The 16548-nt window shown below is 35.5% G+C and overlaps 1 protein-coding gene across 1 annotated transcript; it reads left to right on the top strand.

Moving 5' to 3' along the window:
- Positions 1-2357: 2357 nt before the first annotated feature.
- LOC132604549 (PH, RCC1 and FYVE domains-containing protein 1-like) lies at positions 2358-15474 on the top strand. Its single transcript, XM_060318100.1, has 9 exons — positions 2358-3350; positions 6476-6562; positions 7847-7936; positions 9318-9398; positions 9552-9746; positions 9875-12004; positions 13473-13619; positions 13766-14139; positions 14696-15474. Exons 1-9 carry the CDS (start codon positions 3279-3281, stop codon positions 14826-14828), a joined length of 3309 nt encoding a protein of 1102 aa, XP_060174083.1. The 5' UTR covers positions 2358-3278; the 3' UTR covers positions 14829-15474.
- Positions 15475-16548: the final 1074 nt, after the last annotated feature.

Genomic DNA, 16548 nt, shown 5'->3' with positions numbered 1-16548 from the left:
ATAAGTACATCAACCCCCCCCCCCCCCCCCTCACCAAATGTTGTGGTGCAGTAGATGAGATTACTCCTCCCTTAATTAGAGGTCTTCGGTTCGAACTTTGAGTATAGAAAAATCTTTGATAAGGAGCGATTTCTCTCACATGGACCCTACGTGGCGCGAATAATTTGAATTTAGTCGGACTGCGAATATCAGATCCCAGGTGGGAAAAAAAAAGTACATCACCACACACGAGTATGTTCATTGAAGGGACCATGTGTAGTTCTCTTTTGTGGCTATTTCTGTTTCTATAAAGTGCTTAAGCTCGTGTAGCTGTGGTGTTGGTCATTTTCAATAGGTTGTTGGTCATTTTCAATAGGTTGAAAAGACGAGTGTTCTTGTCAAGGGCATTTTTTGGGTCATAATATTTCTTAAAAATAAATAAAATAAAACAACCAGATTGAAGTTTATCTATGTAATGATAAAAGTCCAAATTACCAACAGGAGTAAGGTTTCATCTTTAATAAAAAATCTTGAGTTCAAGTTCTGTGTATGGAATGACCTTTGCAAGGGAACAATTTACCCTCCAATGCAGGACTTTCTGACACGAATCCGAATTTAATCTTATCCTAATACAAGTACTGAACACCAATTAAAAAATAAAATAAAACAACTCCAAATTATACAAAAATGTAATTTGTTTGTATGTTCAATCACCATGATTGATTCAACAACAAATGCATTTATACACAACTATACTTCATCCCCAACAATCAAAACTCATACTTCCTCAATCTCATATTAGTTGTCGTGTTTCGCTTTTCGAGAGTCAACTTAATTAATTTTTGGAGCTAAATTAGATTAAATCAATTCAATATTTAAAATTTATAATTTAGATATTCAAAAACTATATAAAAATTATTACAAATTGTAATTCTTCTCGTATGAATATAATTAAAAAATATCTCAAAATGAAAGGCAAAATTTATTTATAAAAAAATGAATTCTAGGAAGCATTCTGTCAATAAAAAGTCAAATCAACCTTGATAAGCCACTTTTACTGGTTTACGCATTTCGAGGATTAAGTGCCATTCCTTAATTAATAATTTAAAATAATTTTATTTTCTCCATTTTCTTTTCAAAACTTTCCACTATGAAGAATAAAAAGCCCACTTTATTCAGAACCCATAAAAAACAAAGAGAGAAAAGCGAAGAGAACATAGAATTTTCTTCTTATTTATTTGGTTCGACAAATGAAAGAAAAAGAAGATATTTCATGTTGGTTCATTCCTTTTTCACTTTTATTATGTTCTTTTCATCCAGAATTTAGAGAACAAGAGTTAAATCATTTAGTATTTTATGTGAGCTCAAACATTATATCAACTTCTTGTAAATAAATTGAACACATTCAAATGAAAAGTAATCTTTCTGCCCTAATTTATGTGACATTTTTCACTTTTTATAGTTTAATTTGATTAATCATTAGAGTAAAATTGAATTAGATTAACTTAATATTTTAAATGCTAAACCTAAATATTAGAAAATTATACGAACAACACTATAAGTTGCAATTCTTATCATGTCAATATAATGAAAATTACATCTTAAAATATTGGCAAACTTCACATAATTTGAATCTCGAGAAACGAAAAGTATCACAAATAGAGACGGAAGGAGTATTATAAATCTCTAATTTGACAATAAAGAATATTTTAAAATATCTGAATGGTCATACAATAACAACATAAACACTGTAATCTCACAAGTATAGTTTGAGGTGGGTAGTCTGTACACAAACTTTAACCCTATCATGTAAAGGTAGAGAGGTCATTTTCGAAAAAATTCCGACTCAAGAAAATCAACTAAAACGATTTTGAAATAGAAAATACGAAAGTGAAGAAGCCATGACAAAAAAATAACAAGCAAGACATAGTAGCCTGGGAAAAAGGAGCAGTAATAAGAGCTTTGTAGTACCATAATCGAACTATCGAAGTACAGGAAAAATCATATAGTTACAGAAATCAAAGGAATGTCTGAAAGGCCAGAGTAAATAATTTAACTTTACGAGATGATTCACAGTCACACAAATATCTAAGACTTATTTTGACCATAAATTTTAAAAGTCTTCTTGTATTTTTTAAACTACGTGCTTAGTTAAATGGTGTCATACAAATTGAGACGGAGGGAGTAATAATAATACTAATAATGAAAAAAATAAAATAGGATATACTACAAACTTTTGATAATCATGGTTATTTCCAAAGTATATTTCCTCACCACACATAGTTTACTACTAAAAATAAAAACTTAAAATACTTTTCCATCCCAAAATAGAAAGAGGTAGAAAAACACAATTTAATTGACTTATTATTTTTTTCTACATAAAAATCCACACTCCACTCTCTCTCTTCAGTACCTTTCCTTTCTCTCTCATCTGCAACAACACTGTCTATGTGTGTGTGTGTGTTTCCATTAGATCAATCTGATTCCCCTAATATAGCAGCTAGCTACATTCTACTTGTTCACTTTTTACCTGATCAATCTTTCTCTCTCTAAATCATCAAAATCAGTAAACCTTAAACACTCATTGTCACTCCATTTTCTTCAAGAACCAAAAAAAAGGCAAAATTTGTAAATTCAGCTATTTGGGGTTCTTTCTTTTTCATTTTATTTGTTGAAAGTAACAATACCCAAAAACCCATTTTAAATTTATAGTTTTTTTTTTTGTAATATATAGTGTTACTACAAATTCTCAAAAAGAAGGAAAATTTGTAGTTTTTAGCTATATGGGGTTCTTTCTTTTTTATTTTTCTTAGTGAAATTAACAATACCCAAAAACCCATTTTATATTTACAGTTTTTTTTTTTGTTGGGTTGAAATGTGGGGTTTGCTCATTTAATATACTGTTACTACAAATTCCCAAAAAGAAGCAAAATTTGTAGTTTTTAGCTGTATGGGTTTGTTTCTTTTTCATTTTTCTTGTTGAAATTTACTATACCCAAAAACCCCATTTTAAATTTACAATCTTTTTTTTGTGGGGTTGTGATTTTCAGCATTTAATACTATACTGTTACTATTACAAATTCCTAAAAAGGTGTTGCATTTACTGCAGTTCAGTTCTTTAAAGTTTTAGTTTTGAGGTGGATTGATGAATTTGGTGAACTGTTTTGGAAAGATTGAATTTTTGGGGTTGAAAGAATTGGTGAAATTTGATGAATGAATGGAAAGATTTGGAGGTAAAAATGGGGTTTTTGGATATTATGGTTTAGTGTTAGGGGTAAATTTGGAAGTGCAATTTTTTGATGTTTATGACTGGTAGAATGAATTCAGATGTTAATAGAGCTAGTGGACTAGTTGAAAGGGATATTGAACAGGTAAAAATAACTGTCTCATTCTTGCAACTATATTGCTTATTACTACTATATGTGTTGTACTTTGTTTATGGTACTATTTTGTTGGAGTTATTGTTCAGAATGCTTTGTCACTCTTTCAATCATATTTTGCCATGGCTTCTTGATTGCCGTTATTTCCTTTTCCGAACTGCTTTGAACTGTTTTTCCTCGAGCCGAGGGTCTGTATGATACAACTTCTCTACCTCTAAGGTAGGGGTAAGGTCTACGTACATTCTACTCTCCCCAGACCCCGCTTTGTGGGATTAAACTGAGTATGTTGTTGTTGTTACTACTATTTCTTCATTGACAAAATTGGAGGATGCCCTTAAGGTTTTAATAATTAGTATATCTGGCAACTTAGGTTGATTGAAACTCCCTTCATCTTTTTAAGTGCTGAGCAAAAATTACAGATTCGGTAATGTTATAGAGTGAATAGGTTAAAATACACCTAAACTATCACTATTTTGTGACACCCAATAGTTTAGGTATGATACTCGCAAAACGATGATAGTTTAGGTTTTTTTAGCCTATACACTCAATTTTTTTCCACGTGTACTACCACTTGGAATTCTTTGTAGGTACTTTTGGAGCGTGATGTTCACTTAGTATGTCATAATCCTCCAGGTGTTATTATTATATGAGTTCATGGTAGTTCAGGGCTTCTGTGAACGCCCAATAGTTAAAGTATGAAACTCCTAAAACGGTAATAATTCAGGTTTTTTTTAACCTATTCATTCATTGTTATATGGAGAATAATTTACTGCATTGTTTGTTGAATATGCATTTATTGTCATATTGGTTATTTGTATTGAGCTGGATATGCATGTTTAATGTTAAAAGAAGTTATTGGATTTGGAAGATTTGTTTCCAGTAATGCCTTGCCCCTTTATAGAAGAACTTCCTATTTTTTATTTTTTTATTTTTGTCAAGTTTTTGTAATAACGAAGAATTAAATTCGATTTTCTCTCTTATTTACTGCGGGGACGAAGAATCAAAGAATAGGGAAGGTATAGTAATGATATGAATGACCTAGTATCACATACTGGCAATAATATCAGCAAAGAAAGTTCTCCTGTGCTTCCACTGGTTAAATAGAAATCTTAGTGAATGATGTTATTTAAACAAGTATTAGTTTTGTTTCATTAGCAAGTTTTCTCTCGCTATTGAAACTAGAATTTGTCTAATTCAGTTTGTGTAATTTCCCAAAGCTGAATTTGTGCAACATCAAAACGAAGAATTTGATTTTAATAATTAGTTTACACACACAGTTTTGGTGAAAGGAAACTTTAAATTCATAACTGGTAGAAATTCTTACCATTTAGGGTGTTTTGGTATGAAAGAAAATGTTTTTTTTTTTCAAAAATAAGTTGGTTTCTTACTTATTTTCTAGTGTTGGGTAGGTTAGCAAAAGATATTATCCCAAGAGCATTTATATGTAATCTAGCAAAACACTATGGGGGTGGGATGGGGTGGGGAGTGGGGGTTGGGGGTGGCAGGGTGGTCAAGGGGTGGAGATAGGGGACATTGGGTTTGTGAGAAGGAGACAATGGACTTGAAATGTCACTTATGGAACTTGTTTTCCCTACTTTCATTAGGGAAGTCATTTTCTCATTTTTAAGGAATTTGTTTTCCTAGAGAATGTTTTCCACGACATTTTGACCAACCAAACATGAGAAAATTGGATCCATATCCAAACACACCCATAATCTATCAGATTCTTAATGTTAAAAAATGATTTTGTTAATAATGCACCTTACTTTAAAGAGGTGCCTGACTTTAAGGGTATTTTTCATTTCAGATGCTCTTGTCCTTGTTAATACACGGTTTTTTGGTTCATCATTGCTTGTTAATACTTTTTTTTTTCTTATTACACATTATAATTAGTACAAATAATAGAAGGATTGCTGCAAAATTATGCTGAGTATTGCTTTTGGAGAATTGAAAGCTATAACCAAATGCCTGTTAGATTCTATCGAGTCTTAGATAGCGACTATTTTCTCGTTATACATGGAAGCAAATGAATAAAATTATGTTGGGTTTACCCTGTAAGATTTGCTGATTGCTAGGGATAATCTTAGGTCTAGAATGCTCATTTTATCCACAAAGTTGGAGAGGAAAGGAGCTACCACTACACCAACAAATAAGAACTACACCTTAGTCACAAACTAGTTTGGGCCTGCTATATGAATCCTTAATATTCACTTCGCTCCATTTGGACATATTTCATTCAAACCTCAATAGTTTGATTTCTCATACTCTAGAGGTTCTTTAAATTCTCTACTGACATTTAAATCTTAAGCAGACTAAATGGCTTTTGCCTAAATGAAGTGTAGTCCTCTGGTCTTTAATTATTTGTTTCAAATGATTCAATGACTCTAGTTGTAATCTAACAATTTTAAAAAGGTTAACTTTTATAAGTGACTTGATTCAACCAGTTCTCAATACTATGCTTCCTTCACTACATGTAATGGATCACTGTACTGCTCCTTCCTTCTCTTCTATTTGTATAAATATCACATGCTTATCTAAATGTAGATTTATTTGATTATTTTCCAACTTAAAACTTCAAGGAGCAACTTTTCACCTCTAGCTTCCCAATTTCTCTCTCAGGTCATTTTCTTTGGTAATGATTCAGATGATGATATTCCTATTGCTTGGAGTAGAATAAGTGGAAAAGGAACTAAGATATAGATCAAGACGAAGTAGGGTCTTTACTTGTATAACACTTTGTTGCTTCTGCATAGATGTTCAGCTTAAAGCTAGAGATCTCAGGGAGAAGTAGGTAAAGAGAAACAATATGTTACCTGCTGGTAGTGGATTACATAAACAAATCCAGAAGTACTTTATGTAAGGTAACTTTCGCCAGGACTATGTGCTATAAAAGAACCAAACGGTTTTCTAGAGAACCACTTAAGGGTTGGGTTTTGCACAAAAGCATAGTTGAAAGAGGCATTCAGATCTGTCTTGTTGTATTTCCTTCCTTATCCTAGTTCAGAAGTCTTAACTGTTTGCGAGCTTTTTAATATTAGTTCTTCTCTCTTTGCATATGTAGCATGAGTTTAATGTCCTATATTAACTTCAAGTTCCTATCATTTGATTTGTCTCAGGCAATAACCGCTCTAAAAAAGGGGGCATGTTTACTGAAGTATGGAAGAAGGGGAAAGCCAAAGTTTTGTCCCTTTCGGCTGGCAAATGTAAGCTTCATTTCTTTCTTTTCCTTACCTTTTTCTTACATTTCTTTTGCTTTTCTTAGCATTGAAATCCTGCACTTAGATTTGTTTGGTGAGACCCCGCATCTAGACGTTTTTACAAGAATCCCTATCATTTATTCGTGAGACTGAGATAGAGTTTTCCATACTGAGGGTTCCAGGACGTAGCACTGGATGTGAGGAAGCACCTATAGGAGGACATCCGCATCCTCCAAAGTTGGAAGTGTAGGCTTACCATGACTTTGGTATCTTAATGAAGCAACTTAGGACATTGCCCTCAATCTTTCTCCTTGATTTTACAGCGCTGTTGAAGTTTGTGTGTTGTCGGCGTGTAGATATTTCATCCTCAACACTTGTTTCAGTTCTGATTAGTGACTGGTAATATTTACTAGTAGAAGATGTTTGCAGAAAAGTAAAAGATGTTTACTATCATGATTGCAATTTGTTCCTTTTTGTTACTCTGTCTTCAGTTTTTGCATGCGTGTATCTCAGACTGAAGTAGTATCCTTTAGATGATGTAAATAATACCACAAGGTGAATGTTTATTGTGAAACTTGCAAAGTAAACATAAAGGAATATAGGTCCTTCAATCTCTGTGCTAATTTGAAAGTAATAAATGGTATACCAACTGCCATACGCTAAAAAGAAGCAAAAATAGTAGCTCTGTTTCATGGTAATAAATCAGAAAATTAGAGTTCACCAAAAATTGGAAGTCTGAGTTCTCTTTCAAATGCTTGCCTGATCACATCATAGAGAATTCCAGAACTTCAATATTGATCATTCATGCTCAGTGGATAGACAACACTCATTAAAGGTATCCATGTCAAAGTTCTTTGTTCGTATTCCATGCTATCATGTAACCATGGTGAAGTGGTGTTTTTGACTGCTGTTAAAATACACACGTGAGCTTCATTCCAGGTATTTTGTTCTTTGTTTCCTTGTCCCAAATAGTGCCAACATTTGAGCTCATGTCTCTAACTTTTGGGGTTTAAACCTAAAGCCTTTGAGGGATGGCCACTACCTTATTTGTCATTGTTGATGACTTTGCTTATAAATAAACTGTTATTGACATAAAATAGTCCCAAGCTTGCTGTATGTATATCGATTGTTTCAATTTACCTTTCATTATTGAGGTAGGAATTTACTCCAAAATTTCCATGTATTGCTTCACTGTATTGCAGCTAACTTAACTACTGTTCTCCTTGGAACTTAGTCTTAATTGAAGGTAATGCTTGGAGTCTAAAAAAGAAATTTGTCATTATGTTTCAGGATGAGTCTGCTCTGATATGGTTTTCAGGTAAAGAGGAGAAGCACCTTAAGCTAAGTCATGTGTCAAGAATAATATCCGGACAGCGCACTGTAAGTTTTCTCCGCTGAAGTAGCTAATCTCCTTTCTACAAACTTTTTGACATGTTTTTATTAGATTCTAGTCTACAAATTTATCCTTCTTCGTATATCTCTTTGTGTGGTTTTAAATGGAGATCGAAGAACTTATATGGTGAAAGGTCAGATGACTTATTATGTATGCTCACTCATTTCACTAGAGATTTGTATGGTTAAATATATGGGTATTAGTGGCTTTCACCTTTCAGATGTTAACCACAGTCGATGACAAATAAATTTAGAAGTCATCATAGCTCTGTAATTAGTTTGCATCTTTTCTTGGCCCATGAGCTTCTGTTTCAGTGAATGTAATTCTGTTGCTTGGCAAAGCAATCCCTTCTCTCTTTTCATTGGTGAACAGAAAGAAAGAAGGTAATAGACTAGGAGTTACTTGGAGAGGACTGTAAACTAATCTGCATTGAATTAGTGAGATCTAGCCAGATAAGCAACCTGAATGATAAATTTGATACATAATTTTAATCAATGTTTTGGAGCTGTGTCGTTAGCGTCCACAAATGTGTCTAAGAATAGCTTCTTTATCTTCTTTTGGAAAGATTGTGTCAATATATTTTTAGTCTTTTAAAAGACAATTAAGAGAAAATAAAAATTGGAGGATGGATAGGGATCAAACGTCTTCTACTAAAGGAATTTTTGTTTTTATATCATGGTTAATCAATAAATATATGATAATCGTTTTGTCTTCATTTCTCTATCTCTTCCATATGTGTACCCGCGTCCTCAATAAGTAAACATCGGTTACGCGTATGTATATTCTTTTTTCCCTTGGACTGGTAAACAAAATTTTATTGATACTAAAGGAAAGCACTACGATGGTGCTTGCAGATACATAATGTGGGAACCTCTTATTGAAAAACAAACAGAAAGGCTTCCTTGCGGAAGATCAATAAACCTGCAAAGAACTAATGGAATCTAGCATTCTGTCTTCATCCTTTACATCTTGCATGTTGCACCAAAAACTATGCTAGAATTGCACTCTTGATTTCTTTTCAAATGTTATATACCTCATTCTGAGGAAGTATTGCTGAATTTGCATGTTTGTTTTCATGTTGAAACTAGGTGGTCTTGTTACATAAATGAGCACTCTCGGTTAAAGTCCATGCTATACTAGCTCTCATTGGTTTGATTTTGTTCGCCTTGTAGTTGATTAATGATTTCTTTTGTCTTGTTTACATAGGTACATACATTGATGATGTGAATTTTGGAGTCAATGTCTTTTTCTTTTTTATTTAGTAATTTCTAGTTCTTATTGGACATGGTTTTCGGACTCGTGCAACCACCTATATGAAGTCTTTATTGGTAAGTCTGATTAATAAGCACTGCTTCTGCTCTTTTCCAGCCAATATTCCAAAGGCACCCACGACCTGAGAAGGAGTACCAATCATTTTCTCTCATATATAATGATAGATCACTAGATTTGGTAAGAGTTTCATTAGTAATAGCTGTTTTTTCTTTTTCTTTTTAGAGGGAAAGTTTTGTATGTAGTTCATGCAATTCCATCTTATTCCATTGTCATTTGAAACTGGTTACAGCAACCAACTCTCTCACCTTGCTCTTCAATCTTATGTCTTAGATATGCAAAGATAAAGATGAAGCAGAGGTATGGTTTAGTGGTTTAAAGGCTTTAATTTCACGTGGGCACCAGCGAAAATGGAGAACAGATTCGAGGAGCGATGGAATTCCTTCTGGTGCCACTAGTCCCAGAACATATACGCGGAGAAGCTCCCCTCTGCATTCTCCTTTTGGTAGTGGTGATAGTTCACAGAAGGTACATTCCACCCCACACACCTAACTATGCATATGCAGATGAGACTATATGTTTGTCAATACTCAGGTTGAAAATATATAATTTCAATCTGCTCTAAGTTGTTGAATAACATCCTGTATTTCCATCAGGATGGTGGTGATCAACTTCGCCTTCATAGTCCATATGGAAGCCCACCTAAAAATGGTGTAAATAAGGCCTTTTCTGATGCAATTCTATACGCTGTACCTCCCAAGGCCTTTTTCCCTTCAGATTCTGCTAGTGCTTCTATTCATTCTTTATCTTCTGGAGGTTCAGATGGCATTAATGGTCAGATGAAGGCAGTGGGTATGGATAACTTTAGAGTAAGCCTTTCAAGTGCTGTTAGCTCATCAAGTCAAGGTTCTGGTCATGATGATGGTGATGCATTAGGAGATGTTTTTATGTGGGGTGAAGGGACTGGTGATGGTGTCCTAGGTGGTGGACCTCATAGGATTGACAGTTGTAATGGTGTCAAAGTAGATTCTTTATTACCCAAAGCTTTAGAGTCTGCAGTTGTACTGGATGTCCAAAATTTAGCTTGCAGTGGAAAACACGCAGCACTAGTTACAAAGCAGGGTGAGATTTTCTCCTGGGGTGAGGAATCAGGAGGCAGGCTTGGGCATGGTGTCGATTCTGATGTTTTGCATCCAAAGCTTATAGATTCCCTCAGCCATATAAACATTGAGCTTGTTGCTTGTGGTGAAAATCATTCCTGTGCTGTAACACTTTCTGGTGAATTGTACACATGGGGTGCCGGTGATTTTGGTCTACTTGGGCATGGGAATGAGGTTAGTCATTGGGTCCCCAAAAGAGTAAATGGACCTTTAGAGGGCATACATGTTTCTTATATCTCCTGTGGTCCCTGGCATACCGCTGTTGTGACCTCTGCTGGCCAATTGTTTACTTTCGGGGATGGAACTTTCGGAGTTCTTGGTCATGGAGATAAAAGGAGTATTTCAAAACCTAGGGAAGTGGAATCTCTGAAGGGGCTCCGAACAGTTCGAGCAGCTTGTGGGGTTTGGCATACTGCTGCAGTTGTTGAAGTCATGGTGGGAAACTCTAGTTCAAGCAATTGTTCTTCAGGGAAACTTTTTACTTGGGGAGATGGTGATAAAGGTCGACTTGGGCACGGTGACAAGGAGTCAAAACTTGTTCCTACTTGTGTTGCAGCTCTTGTTGAACCCAACTTTTGCCAGGTTACTTGTGGACACAGCTTGACAGTTGCTCTAACCACTTCAGGTCATGTATATACAATGGGAAGTCCTGTATATGGCCAATTAGGTCATCCTCAAGCTGATGGGAAGCTTCCTTGTCGTGTTGAAGGAAAAATTTCAAAGAGCTTTGTGGAGGAGATAGCATGTGGTGCGTACCATGTTGCTGTATTGACTTCCCGAACTGAAGTTTACACATGGGGAAAGGGAGCAAATGGAAGATTGGGTCATGGTAATACAGATGACAGAAATTCTCCCACCTTAGTGGAAGCTTTAAAAGACAAGCAAGTCAAAAGTATTGCGTGTGGTACTAATTTTACTGCAGCTATTTGCCTTCATAAATGGGCGTCAGGGGTTGACCAATCCATGTGTTCTGGCTGCCGTCTTCCTTTTAATTTTAAAAGGAAGCGCCACAACTGTTATAACTGTGGTCTTGTCTTTTGTCATTCATGTAGCAGCAAGAAATCACTGAGGACATCAATGGCACCAAATCCCAATAAACCTTATCGTGTCTGTGATAATTGTTGTAATAAATTGAGAAAAGCTATTGAAACCGATGCTTCACCTGAGGCTTCCATGAGTCGAAGAGGAAGCCTGAACCAGGGGTTAACTGATGCCATAGACAAAAGTACTAAGTTGGATATAAAGTCTCGACCTCATCTTACTAGATTTTCTTCGATGGAATCCTTCAAACAAGTTGAAACCCGCTCTTCCAAACAGAAGAAAAAGTTTGAATTCAACAGCAGTCGTGTGTCACCTATTCCCAGTAGTACCTCGCAATTGGGAGCTCTCAATAGCTCCAAATCAAATCAAGTGTTTGCCTCGTCCAAGAAGTTCTTCTCTGCTTCAGTTCCCGGTTCAAGGATTGTTTCTCGAGCAACATCACCAACATCTAGACGGCCCAGTCCACCTCGTTCTACTACTCCAACTCCGACACTGGGTGGACTTACATCTCCAAGGATTGTTGTGGATGATGCTAAAAGGACAAACGAAAGTCTTAGTCAAGAGGTTGCTAAATTAAGAGCACAGGTACGCTATTTATCTACTATGCAGCCATCTCCTTCTGATGCAGTTTCTTCACTTCTCTATATGTTTTTATACTTGTTTACTGATTTGGCCTGTCAAAAATATAAAGTACCAAAGTGTTTATAGTATCGTGAAAAATATTAAGCTGCATTATCTAGTTGGTGGTTGGAAAACCGAGATATAAGCTTGTGTATGAGTTTAATGTTTGTGCCAACTTTTAATGCTACGATGTGTCCAAAATGCAAGATTTTGGTTAAGAAAAGTATCATTGGGCTTTTAGACACTCAATGGTGTGTATAACACAGTTAAGTACTTGATGATTAACAGAGGCAATTTACACCTGATCTTTTTGTTTAGGGTGAAAAACTTATCCAAGTGCATAAACAAGTAAAATATTAATTTGACCAGATAAGTAGTAAGAGTGTTGATAAGGTGATAGTGCAATCATATCTATTATCTGTACTATGTATCTTGTACTGAGATTTCAATTATTTTCCCACTTCAAGGACACTACTTTGGGTTCCTGGTGGAGGTACTGTCGTCATGTACTCTGGTTGCTGTTTTGTAATATATCTGAATAGCCCAAAATCTACTCTAAAGGACAGACAATCAATCTGATTTTTACTCCATCTAGAAAATAATTCGAAGTATTTGCAATAGAATGTCAAATAGCATGCTGTGAATTTATTTTATTTAATACTATTTTAGGGAAAAGAATGGTACTACTGTGTGTTTGTTGTTCCTTGTCCAACACTAGGTCTATGCTTCTTAGAACCAGTGTCACCCCATAGACACTATTCTGCAGATTTTATGGCAACAACAATATACCTGGTGTAAGCCCACAATTGAGATCTGGAGAGGGTGGTGTGTATGCATACCTTACCCCTACCTTGTGAAGGTATAGAGGCTGTTATTCTGCAAATTTTATGTCATCGAGGAAAATGAATCTGTCATAGAGGCTTCTTACAGTCTTATGGTAGAATGAATGCCATACTCAAGATCTGTGTACTTGGCAAGTAGGTGTCTTTGATAATGCCAATAGCGGTGAAGGATTGTTGAGTTGCATGTTTTCAGCTATGCCTAATAACTATACAATCAAAATTATTAATTTGTTTGGGGGACATTTTTCTTACGCCTATTTGGGGGAATTGAAGATAGTGCAACATCCTGCATTAAGATGCTAGATGATTTCTCAGACACGTCATTTGAAATAGGAATATTACCCATTTGTTTTATCCCAAATTCGGTAATTCTTTATTAAAAAGATTCCTCTTAACTACTTTTCTGCTTTTCTCTTTCCTTTTTGCTTTTTGTTTTGTCCGGAGGAATGAATAGGCTGTCTGTGTAAATTGCGAGGCTTTATCTTCATATGAAATGCAATAGGTTACAGTAAAAAATGCAAGTCTACCCCAACTCGTAAAGCTACTATTTATTTTTTTCCCTTTTTAGCACTTGACCATCTTTATCATAGGTGGAAACTCTTACACACAAGGCTCAACTTCAAGAGGTAGAACTGGAAAGAACTAGTAAGCAGCTGAAGGAGGCAATAGCAATTGCGGGAGAGGAGACTGCCAAAAGCAAAGCAGCAAAAGAAGTGATCAAGTCACTTACTTCTCAGGTAAGTTAAGACTCATTTTTACCATTAGACTTTTATGTTGTGTCAAAGTTGTGCATATGTATGAACAATTTTGTGCTGCTGTTCATGTTTCAGTTTCGTTAGTTTCTTGTCCTGATATTCTGTACTGTGGTCTTTATTTTTTATAGCTGAAGGAAATGGCTGTAGGTCCTGCCCGAAACATCAAATCTCCTAAATCAGCTTCCTCCGAATCCAATATTACATCCGGTGATATACCTAACGGCTGTGTTGACCAAGTTCACAGTCAACTTACTCATCAAGAATTGGAGTCAAGTATATCTAACAGCCAGTTGCTTTATAATGGATCAAGCAATGGCAGTAATCGCAGTGTTGTTCACAGTAGACAAGGGAATCAAGAGGTACCAACAAAAAATGGGAGCAGAACTAAAGAATGCGATTCTCGTAATGAGAGTGAATGGGTTGAGCAAGATGAGCCAGGTGTATATATTACTCTTACCTCCCTACCTGGAGGCGTCAAAGATCTTAAAAGGGTTCGCTTCAGGTAAACAGTCAACTTAAATCGTTAGAGTGTTCGACTTTCTGCCTTTCTGCATTATTCTTCTAGTAATGATCTCCTGTTATTACTCTATCCACTCCCAAAAAAATGAAATAAACTACGAACTTCGTCGCTAATCTGTTGCTAAATTGCTCGTTGCTTACATAATTTTTTGATAATCTGTCGCTAATTAGGATTAGTGACGGATTTTGCTGTTTAGCTACAGGATTTGTCCGTCGCTAATTCCTCTTTTTTTTATTTTTTTTATTTTTTTTAGTAGTGTTCTGGCTGCTGACTATCAGCTGCCAACTTCTCTCTGTCTTCTATGTGTACATTAAAGGAAAACACGTTTGAGCATGTGAACTAGATCTTGCTCGTGCTTTGATCTCTTCCAGTCATCCCGGAGTCGCCTATTAAATTTATGCTTATTTGCTGTTTGTGATATAGACCTCTTTTTACTTGTCAAGATTTCCAAAACTTCACTATACAATAATTATACAATGAAATCATATAATTATTGTTTTTGGATGGAATCAAGGCTAATGTATGTCAAAACTTGCAGTCGGAAGCGGTTTAGCGAAAAACAGGCAGAACAATGGTGGGCAGAGAACCGTGCCAGAGTTTATGAGCTTTACAATGTACGTGTGGCCGACAAGGCAAGTATTGGCACTGCAAGTGTGGATTTAGCACATTGAGACGTGCACTTTACCATTTGTACATGAGTTTTCCTTTTTCTTTTTTGGTCTTAACTCAACTTCATGCCCCACAGTGAACATCATGTTAATCATATAGGTTTAGTTTTCACAAATTTGTAGGGAGGAATCAAGGGTTGGCATAGAAGAACTAGGAATTACATGTTTGGTTGTAAGTTTTTGCTAGTTTTCTTTTTTGATAACCGAGAAATCCCTGAGGACTAGTGGCGGACGGTTCGAAACTCGGTAGATAATAATCTGCTCCTCTTATCATTGTCCACTTACATACCAGGCTTTTGTCTGCGGCAGGATTCAAATCTGTGACATGTGCCTAACAACCCAGTCGAACCCGGTAGATAATAATCTGCTCCTCTTATCATTGTCCACTTACATACCAGGCTTTTGTCTGCGGCAGGATTCAAATCTGTGACATGTGCCTAACAACTCACACATCACGTGTTGCGCTTTTACTCCTAAACCAAAGCATTGGGGGCTTTCCATTATTCATATGGCTTGACCTCTCTATTTGATTTTCCCCTCCTAATTGATGTGTGGGGAATAGAGATGTAGTTTTAGTAGGTTGATTGCCCTTGTTGGGAGATGCTTCCTTGTAAATTTTTCCCAAGTTAATGCATAGTTGGATTTCAAATCCGTACTCCTTTTGTATTCCCTTTTAGGTGTAAATGGTTCTTTGAAATCCCTACTCTTTCTATGTTCACTTTTAGAATTATGATATTGAAATTTAATAATTTAATTTTAACTATATATTTATGACAAAAGTGCACAAAACTCGTAGCAAACATGCTACATTTACCTTTGTGGAATTCGAAACTCACCTCTTATTCTGGAATGCAAAACTTGTTACTTTTTCGTTATAACTTACTATTTGTCAATTAAGACTCTGATATACAACCCACTGCCACTACGTTTTTTTTGTTTAACCATCCGGTCTCTGAAATTCACTAGTCAGGCCAATTTAGATTTGCACTCTTAATCTTAATCATTCAGATTTCAGTCATTAAGTCTTCATCAGTTGTCATGGGCTATAATAAGTGATTGAGTTATATATTGCACGAAAACTTGAATCAGAAAATCTGCAACAAAAAGGTGCAAATTTAATAAGCCTATGATCATAAGGAACCACAACATATAATTAAGAGTACGCACATAAATTTTTCTTGCATCTCAATCACGAAAAGAAGGATAGGAAAATCATAGACATCTCAAGACACGAAGTAAAGAAATAAAAGGATCTAAACCAGAATCTTTAATTTTTTGCTCCTTAATCCAGAAATCCATACTAGTGAAAGCAGTTGATAAAAAAGAAACTAAGAAAGAGTGTTTAACTGGCATGGTGGAATAGTCTAGATGTGTGCGAACACCACCATTATTAAAAAGAAAAAAGATTGAGTGGTATGGTGAGAGAGATCGTAGGTCTGATTTAGGGTTATTTGGATAGAGAGAGATATTATTAACGTGTTTGGTGATTTAATTTAGTTGGGTCGGATCCGATTTTAATTGACCCAGATGAAATATAAGGGTTTAATGGGTTGGCCACTGTCAGCTTGACACGTGGCACTCCGTTAAACACAAGGGTATATTTGTTCCAAACTGTAATGGTAAGGGTATTAATAGCCCCAAAGTATAACGAAAGACATAAATAAACTATTTTTCAAAGTTCAGGGGCAATTTTGGCCCTTTTCCGTAGAAAATATTAACATGC

This window comes from Lycium barbarum, chromosome 7, assembly GCF_019175385.1.
Source record: "Lycium barbarum isolate Lr01 chromosome 7, ASM1917538v2, whole genome shotgun sequence".
In the NCBI taxonomy this organism is placed as follows: domain Eukaryota; kingdom Viridiplantae; phylum Streptophyta; class Magnoliopsida; order Solanales; family Solanaceae; genus Lycium; species Lycium barbarum.
The sequence above is the reverse complement of the archived record's forward strand: the minus strand, read 5'-3'. Positions and strand labels throughout refer to the sequence as shown.

What these genes read in the sequence shown, in the direction of transcription:
- LOC132604549 (XM_060318100.1), top strand. Translation starts at nt 3,279, where the DNA reads ATGTTTATGACTGGTAGAATGAATTCAGATGTTAATAGAGCTAGTGGA. An exon ending in TAATATCCGGACAGCGCACT is followed by an intron (nt 7,937 to 9,317) that starts GTAAGTTTTCTC and finishes GCTCTTTTCCAG; the next exon opens with CCAATATTCCAAAGGCACCC. An exon ending in GTGGTGATAGTTCACAGAAG is followed by an intron (nt 9,747 to 9,874) that starts GTACATTCCACC and finishes TATTTCCATCAG; the next exon opens with GATGGTGGTGATCAACTTCG.